We start from the raw sequence: 9296 nt of genomic DNA on the forward strand, positions 1-9296 counted from the left end.
ATTAAACCCATCTTTATACATAACATCCTAACTTTAAAAAGATATATATATATGCAACATAAATAATTCATACTTTTTTATTAACCATCTTTTGTGGCGGCTAAGTAGTTTGGTTTCTCGTTTACAACAATATCAAGTAGATATATAATAGAGAAAAAATGATATCGAAGTACGAAATTTTCATATTTGTGCGATGAAATGGCTTTACTTGAAGTATGAAACATTTTCATGCTAGTTTTGGTTTGCATATACCCACTGGCGGACCCAGAAATTATTGTTACCTGGATCATAGGGAGGATTAAACCCTATTATTTACCATATATTCTAACAATCACACAGAGATTTATATACAAAAAAATCTTAATTTCAATATTTATGGGGTCAATTGAACCCCCTTTCCCCTTAATAGGTCCGCCAGTGCATATACCTATTTTTTTTATGTCAGTTCATTTATGAATATCTTACATATTTCATGTATATTTATTTGATTTTTAAAAATATGTAATGCTCTATGAAAAGAAATTTTTGTAATATAATTATTAAATATCAAATCAATTTTTGTTAACTCTCTCTTCCCTCCAACAAAATTGTAACACATTTTTTTTAGAATACTTATTATTATACTTGGTTTCTGTTTAAACATAATTTTTATTTATTTAATTCAAAGATGTACTTTCAAAGGATTTCTCTATATAAAAATAATATTATATTCTATTTTTTTATCTAGTTTTTACTATAAGAATGAAACAATTACAACTAAATTTAGCAATATAAATAGAAAAAGGGGAATATAAAAAGACATAAAATAAAGGGAAAACGTTTTATTTCCCCCACGAAAACTATTACATCATATTAGACAGAGTCCAAACTTTGACCTCGTATCAGATGTCTTTCCATAAATACTTCTCAACCTATATCTCCCTGATTTTCATATTTTCATCTATTTCACCATAAATCTGGTTGATATCGTTTTATAGAGTAAACATGATAGAAATCCGGTCATACCAAATATTGGTGAGACGAAGGAGTTGGTAGTCCCTTAGTGAAGATGTCAGCATATTGGTGAAACGAAGGAACGTGTAGAACCTTGACAGCGCTGAGGGCAACACGTTCACGCACAAAGTGTAGGTCGATCTCAACATGTTTCGTGCGTTGATGTTAGACTTGGTTGGTAGAGAGATACACGGCGCTGACGTTTTCACAGTACACCAAGGTGGCTTTCAACAAAGGACGGTGGAGCTCTAGGAGAATGTTAGAGAGCCAAGTTGTCTCCGCGACGGCATTGGCGACACCTCTATATTCGGCTTCAGAACTGGAACGGGAGACGGTGTGTTGGCGCTTGGCAGACCATGATATGAGGTTGTCACCGTGGAAGATGCAGTAGCTGGAAGTGGAGGAGCGTCGGGTCGTAGGACAGCTCGCCCTATCAGTGTTAGTGTAAGCAACTAAACCAGTGGATGTGGTCGGATATAGGTGGAGTCCAAAGTCAAGCGTGCCTTTAACATACCGAAGAATCCGTTTGAGGGCTTTAAAATGAATCTCACGTGGATCATACATAAATAAGCAGACTTGTTGAACAGCAAAAGAGATGTCCGGGCGAGTGAAAGTTAAATATTGTAGGGCGCCGGCGAGGCTCCGGTAGAGCGTTGGGTTTGCGACAGAGGGACCAACGATGGCTTCGAGTTTGGTGTGAGTATCAGCCAGAGTTGTGCACGAGTTGCAGTGCATCATGTTAATGCGGTGGAGAATGTCTGCCGCGTAGTTGCGTTGATTGAGAAATAGGCCAGAGGTGTTCCGTGTGATGGCGATACCCAGAAATTAGTGAAGCTCCCCGAGGTTGGTCATCTCAAATTCTTTGCTGAGGGAAGAAATGATCTGGTTGAGTAGTTGTGTTGACGAAGCGGTGAGACTGATATCATCGACATAGATAAGAAGATAAGCCGTGTCAGTGTAGTGATGGTAGACGAAAAGAGACGAGTCGAATTTACTCTGGACAAAACCAATACGACGTGCAAACTGAGCAAAGCGATGTTTCCAAGCTCGTGGAGCCTGTTTGAGGCCGTAGAGAGAACGCCGGAGTAAGTAGACGTGGTCAGGTTTGTCTGGATCACGGAAGCCCGATGGTTGATGCATGTACACCGTTTCATCGAGGGTTCCGTTGAGGAAGGCATTTTTCACGTCGAGTTGGTGAATCGGCCATTTGCGAGAGAGAGACAGTTCAAGAAAGAGGCGGATGTGGTTGGCTTGACGACGGGACTGAAGGTCTCGTCACAATCAATACCCACTTCTTGTGATTTACCATTCGCCACCAAGCGTGCCTTGTACCTAGAAAGATTGCCATCTGCACCAAATTTCTGTGTAAAAAGCCACATTGAACGCACAATGTTAGTTTTCTCGGGCCGTGGTATAAGATCCCACGTCCTCTTTTTAATTTGAGCATTATACTCCTCGTGCATGGCTGGATTCCAGTTTGGATCCTCTAAGGCTTGAAGATGAGAGGAAGGAAGAGGTGAGAGGGTAGTAGTATGAAGAGATAGCGGTTGTCTCGGTTTTAAGATACCTTGTTTACTGCGTGTCATCATAGGGTGAGATGGCGTAGGTGGAGGAACCACTTGTGTAGCCGGAGCCGGCAAGGGAACCGGTATCGGAGAGGGAGGCAGCAGCGTAACGGCCGAGGGTTCCGGTGTTTGTATGGGGTTGAGACGAAGAAGAGGCGAAGGTGACAAAGGCACAGGTGGTTCAAGAGTGGAAGGAGGAAGGTTTGGAACATTTTTGGAGAAAGGAAAGTTTGACTCGTTGAATATAACATGACGAGAGATAATTACCTTGCGAGTGCTAAGATCAAGGCTGCAGTATCCTTTGTGATTAGGTGGATATCCGAGAAATGCATAAGCTGTAGAACGAGGAGCGAGTTTATTTGGTGCGACGGGAAGGAGATTTGGGTAACATAAGCAGCCAAATACCCGAAGATGATCATAGGTGGGTGGTTTGTTGAAGAGTTTTGTGTAGGGAGTTGAATTGTTGATGGAGGAAGATGGAAGGATGTTGAACAGGTGAGCGGCCATCATAAGTGCCTCGACCCAATATGGAGGAGGCATTGATGCTTGAAACAGAAGGGAACAAACACAGTTGTTAAGTGTGCGGAGAGCGCGTTCGGCTTTGCCGTTTTGTTGAGAAGTATGAGGACAAGAGAAGCGAGGGACGATGCCATGAGTTGAGAGATAAGTGAGAAACGTTTGATTTTGATATTCACCACCATTATCGCATTGTAAAGCTTTAATGCTGCGGCCAAATTGATTAGACACATAAGCCATGAATGTTAAAAAGGTTGAGAAAACGTCGAACTTTTTACGCAAAGGAAAAACCCAAAGAAAATGAGTAAAATGATCAAGATAAATAATATAGTATTTCATTCATGTGATGCTGGGAACCGGTGAGGTCCAGACATTCTGTCAATTTCAAAAAGTTCAGAAACATGAGAAATAACAGAATCAAATGGTAATCGAGTGTGTTTCCCCAACTGACACGCATGACAAAGAGGCATGTTAGTTTTAGAAAAATTTATTAAACGAGAAGAAATAAGAGAGTTAGGAGTTGTGTTTCCCACGTGTCCGAGACGACGATGCCACAACAAAGTGTTGGGAACCGTGGAGAGCATGGCTTGTGGAGAGAAAGAAGATGGAGTGGTCGATGGTGGTGAAGTGATGGAGTATAGAGGACCGTTGCTATTACATCGGAGAAGTCAGATCCATGAACGAAGGTCCTTAATATAAAAACTAAACGGGTCAAATTCCACAGAAACAAGGTTAGCTATAGATTGGCGAACCGAGACAAGGTTTTTAATAATAGAGGGACAAACAAGCACATTTCTAAGATGCAAAGGTCGGTTTTTAGACAAGAACGATAAATGACCAAAAGAAGTTGTGGGAATAGAGGATCGGTCACCGACGACAACCGATGGGGAGGCGCTCAAATTAAAAATAGAATGTAGGGTACCTGGCTGTGACGTGAGGTGAAACGTAGCACCGGTGTACATGTACCAGTTGTCGTCCACTGGATCTTGCACCGTCATAGTCCCAAACGCTGCAGCAAGACTTGGCGGAAGTTGTGTTGGTTGGACAGCTGGTGGTGGTGTGTACGGAGAAGATCCGAGAACGCTGGTAGCGGGATTGGAAGTGGTCATATACGCCATGGGAGGTTGATGGGGCCAGTTCCGTTGTGGCTACTGTGGTGCGGATGCTGGGGTTTGGAACCATGGAGGGGGCATGCGCCAGTTGTTGCCCCAGTTCCATTGTTGGCGACCACGTCCTCTGCCGTTGTAACTACGTCCGCGGCCACGTCCCCTACAACCGTTGTAGTTACCGCCATGTGGGTTGTTATGACGGGGATTGCTGTTGTTGCTATTGTTGTTGTGGTTGCCACCAGGGAACGTATACAACGCACTATGAGATGAAGACTCGATGGAGGTAGATGTTCCGGTTTTGATCTGTTTGAAGAGACGATGCTCCTCCTCAACCAGCATGGAGGGAGCAGTAGCAAACGATGGAAACGGTTGGCGATGTCGGATGATGTTGTTGATGTTGTCGTATTTCTCTGTGAGACCATTGAGCATGTGCATGACAACGACTCGTTCCGTGACGGGAGAGTCAACGTTGGCTAAGAGATCGGAGAGTGTCTTCAGCTTCTGGCAGTAGTCATGGACGGAGAGGTCGCCAATGGTAAGGGAACAAAGTTCAGTGTCAAGTTGAATTGCCCGTGCCTCCTTGTTGTCATGGAAGAAATTCTCGATGGATATCCATATCTGACGAGCACTGCTACGGGTTTTTAAGGATGGTGTCGAGAAGAGAAGGGGAGATGGTGTCGTAGATCCACATTTTGACGATGTCGTCGCGTTCCTTCTAAGGAGTGTCGTCGTCGTTGGCCGGAGTGGATGTACCATCGAGATGACCGTAAACATCAAAGTTGTGGCAATGAGTTTTGAAAAGCTCACGCCAAACATCGTAATTTATTTTTTGCATATCAAGTACAATGGGGATGTGTGACTTGATATGAGTTACAGTGAAAGCTTTGTGAGCCGGTTGAGCCATCGAAAAAAATGAATAAAACAGAGAGAAGAAGAGAGAGAGTAAAAACAGAGTTTATAAAGAGAGAGGGGGAACGAAAGGAAAAGGAAGAAGAAAAAGAAGAAGATGGTGAGAGAATTTTTTTTAAAATTTTAGGGCTCTGATACCATGTTGGTTAATCAACCTTGATTCCTTCACAACATATATACACACGATTGAGATTGTTGTACAAGCAATATATATCCGTATATGGAAAGTGAATTATACTTATTCCCTTGTCTATCATGGAAGAAATGGACCAAGGGAGAGTGGGCATGTGTAAAAAAACTATATTTCGGTCGATCAACAAGAGTATCGATGATTCTGTGGGAAGTAACTTAAGCAACGGCAGTAGCAACGCTACGTGGCGTATTCTGATTCGTTTATACGTAAATATAAAAAGAATTTTTTTTTTTCCCATTTTCTTTCTTTCTTTCTTCCCGATCCTCTCTCTTCTCTGTCGATCCAAACGGCGAATCGAAGCAGATTCATCTAGAAACGGGAAAAATCAATTGATTCACCTCGAATCCTTTGATTTTTCCGGCTAAAACTGGAGGCTTGTTGGTCTAAGGAGCTTTGGGATGCAAGCTTCACTCACAGATTCGACGTTCAGGAAAACTATCTCGGCTTCATCGGCCAAGTTCCCTCTTACGAGTGTTTGAACTCTCTCAAAGACGGTAAAAAATTTCTGCTTTTCTTCCCCCATAATTTGAAAAATTGATGATTTTGCTTGGTTTTGTAAATCGAGGGTTTTAGTATTCTTCTTACTGATTGTGATCTGCCCTTATTCCTATATCAGATTCATGCTTGATTATGATTTGTGATACCAATTTAAAGATTGAAACTTTGGGATTTCGGGTGTACTTGTAGAAGTCGCGTTGTCTTATTAGTTGGGATTGATCTATTTGCACAATGGTCTCGCCTTTGATTAGTGTTTTTGTATGATTGTTTGTAATGTATGGTGTAAAGCTATGATAACATTAGGTTTGTTCAGTACTTGGACCTTAGCTTTGCTTTTAGTACAGATTTGGAATGGAAACTGATCTATGTAGGCTCAGCAGAAGATGAGACTTATGATCAACTTCTCGAGAGTGTTCTTGTAGGGCCTGTTAATGTTGGCAACTACCGGTTCGTTTTGCAGGTAACATATGTGTTTGTGTTTACAAGTGTGGCCTTAGCATGTTTGAATGTTTTTGTTTTTTTGGGGCAAAGCATTAATTCGAAGCAAAGCCAACATTCTCCAAACAAGCTAATGTTCCAAAGATCATAGAGTGTTTTTATTCCAATCCTAAGGCAGGGGACTTGAGTGGTGAAGTTAGTTTGAGAGGANAAGCATTAATTCGAAGCAAAGCCAACATTCTCCAAACAAGCTAATGTTCCAAAGATCATAGAGTGTTTTTATTCCAATCCTAAGGCAAGGGACTCGAGTGGTGAAGTTAGTTTGAGAGGAGGTGGATACATTCAAAGGTACCCATTTCTCCTCCGATTTCTTTTCTGTTTTTTTTTTTTCTTTTCCCCGTACCAGAAGCTGCGTTGACTTGGATTTGGGAACTAGTTTTTGAGAATTTGGTTTATCTGGGTATATTACAGATTAGTAATCTGATTCAATGTGAATGTGAAAAATATCTGAAATTTCGAATTGTGTAGTATTGAAAATTGTTGTTAAATTCAGTTGTAAATTTTTTGAGGAGTATATAATAACGTCCTCAGATGTGAAACCTGTCATCAGTAGTACTACCACAAACGGAGCCACAAAAGGAGGAAGCACCGATGATGGAACGGTGGTCATGGCAGAAGGAATTGGAGAGAGGATTGTCTATTCGTTTGCAGGTGGTTGGTGAAGGTAATCTCACCTCTTAAGAAAGCTCTGCTCTTTTCACTATTTGGTACTAGACCACTTAAGTCGTATGTGGACGTGTATGATGACTTTTGGGGTATGGTTTTATTCTGTTTTCAGCTTGTTCATCTGATGATTCATCTGTTACTTCAATATGAATTAATATGTGGTCTTTGTAATTAGCTAGAATGGCTTGGTATTCATCTTTTTTTTTTTCTTCTTTCAAATCACTATGCAATAGAATTCATATCTTTTCTTCTACCCTCTTTTCTCTATTACAATTAATGTTTGTATTATTTTTTTAGTTTTGTAAAATATGTTTAATATTCTGAATTTTGTAAAATTTTATTATCTTCTATTTTGTGTAATATAAATAATCTAAATAATTGTTTTGTCATTTTAGATTATTAAAATTGATAATTAATAACCAATAATTTTAAAAAAATATTATTTAAATGATTGAGCAACCTTCTTTGGGGTTTTCTATTGGAAAGATGATTTTGTTTAAGTTCTAAATGAGTTACTTTAATTAGTTTAATATTAATTATATGATTAATTTATATTTGAGTAACTTAAGAGAGTTGCTGGAGTGGAGATGGTCTTATGTGTTCAAGTTCGTCTTGAGCAGGGCCGGCTTAGACGCAGTGCAGGCGGTGTTTTTGCACCATGTCTCCTGAACTTTTTAATTTTTTCTTTAAGGTTTAAGGTCCTATATTTTAGATATCTTGTAATTTAAGGTCCTAAAGTTTGAAATTTTGCAAATAAAACCTTAGTTTTGTGGAAAAAATAAAAATTGGGCACCAGGTCCCAAAAAAGTTGAGCCGGCCCTGGTCCTGAGGATAGACCTATAATGTCTTCGGTCCTGTTGATGCTCGTAAGCAAAACGGAGGTGATTCCGGAGCCTAATCCGCCAGGCTTTTATGGTGATCTCTGAAGCATGCCGACTGCCGAGAGTTCACCGAGATTAAACATATAAAACATATTTTTCAATATTACCATTTATCTTAATTTGTATTAAAATTCTAAATTTGTGTTTTCTACCATCCCTAAATTACTTAGTATTCATCTTGTGCATTTGCGCTACCCACTCATATATTTTCACTTCTAATCTTGTGCATTTGCGCTACCCACTCATATATTTACACAAGAAGTGAAGTATTTCTAAACATACAAATTTTTTAATTAAAAAACTCTAGCATACCCTTTCTTTAGGTTAGTTTGATATTTCAAGTGTAATCTGTATTTCTGACCAAGGAGATTATAAAACTTGCATAACATCCTAACTTTAAAAAGATATATATATATATATATATATATATATATATATATGCAACAGAAATAACTCATAGGTTTTATTAACCATCTTTTGTGGCGGCTAAGTAGTTTGGTTTCTCCTTTACAACAATATCAAGTAGATATATAATAGAGAAAAATGATATCGAAGTATATGAAACATTTTCATGCTAGTTTTGGTTTGCATATACCTAATTTTTTTTTTATGTCAGTTCGTTTATGAATCTCTTACATATTCATGTATATTTAGTTGATTCTTAAAAATATGTAATGCTCTATGGAAAGAAATTTTTGTAATATAATTATTAAATATCAAATCAATTTTTCTTAATTCTCTCTTATCTCCAACAAAATTGTAACACCTTTTTTTTAGAACTAGGTTTTAACCCGCGGTACACCGTGTGACTAAATTATAAATTATTATATTTTAAATAATAATTTTTAATTTATTTAGTTTTCAAATTCCTAATTAATTAACTTTTATCAAATTAATTTATAATTTTGTTTAGAATATTTTTTTCTTCTTCTTACGTTTTATACAGTTTAGAACCTAATTACATTAAATTTGTTATTAGATAGAATATAAAATTTTAAAATACTTAGTTTTGTTTTCAATAATTAAATAGAGGTATATGTCTATATGGTATGTTAGTGTAATTTTTATGTGTATAATTTGTTTTTTTTTTGAATATTAAGAATGTGTTGTAGTATGTGTAATATTTGGTAGTTTATACACTAAATAATTTATCAGTTAATTTTCCAAAGTATGACTACAAATCTATAGTATATGAAATAAACTAATAGTTTTAGTGTTGGTTCTATAGTCCAAACCCGCAATGCTAGGTGGATCACGCAACATGTTCAAATATTTTTAATCCGCAAAAACTCATCATATGCGTGAAAGTAAAATATAGTATGTGAGTTTAAAAATCAATTTTTGTCAATCAATTTTTCAAATTTTTATCAAGTAAGTGAATCTCTTCTTTCACCTCCTTATAAAATAACGAAATAAAATCTGTATACATTTGCAAATTATGTCTGTTATCTTTCAAAACACTTAGTTT

At 38.0% G+C, this 9296-nt stretch overlaps 2 protein-coding genes across 2 annotated transcripts; both read right to left on the reverse strand.

Annotated features, from left to right (window-relative positions):
- Positions 1159-1731, reverse strand: LOC109127436 (uncharacterized mitochondrial protein AtMg00810-like). Its single transcript, XM_019232106.1, has one exon. The coding sequence runs from the start codon at positions 1729-1731 to the stop codon at positions 1159-1161; it is 573 nt and encodes a 190-aa protein (XP_019087651.1).
- Positions 4223-4939, reverse strand: LOC104728907 (probable serine/threonine-protein kinase DDB_G0282963). Its single transcript, XM_010447825.1, has one exon. It carries the CDS (start codon positions 4937-4939, stop codon positions 4223-4225), a length of 717 nt encoding a protein of 238 aa, XP_010446127.1.

The sequence above is a fragment of the Camelina sativa genome, chromosome 11 (genome assembly GCF_000633955.1).
Source record: "Camelina sativa cultivar DH55 chromosome 11, Cs, whole genome shotgun sequence".
In the NCBI taxonomy this organism is placed as follows: domain Eukaryota; kingdom Viridiplantae; phylum Streptophyta; class Magnoliopsida; order Brassicales; family Brassicaceae; genus Camelina; species Camelina sativa.

Coding starts and splice junctions, on each gene's coding strand:
- LOC109127436 (XM_019232106.1), bottom strand. CDS start 1,731: ATGATGCACTGCAACTCGTGCACAACTCTGGCTGATACTCACACCAAA.
- LOC104728907 (XM_010447825.1), bottom strand. CDS start 4,939: ATGGTACATCCACTCCGGCCAACGACGACGACACTCCTTAGAAGGAAC.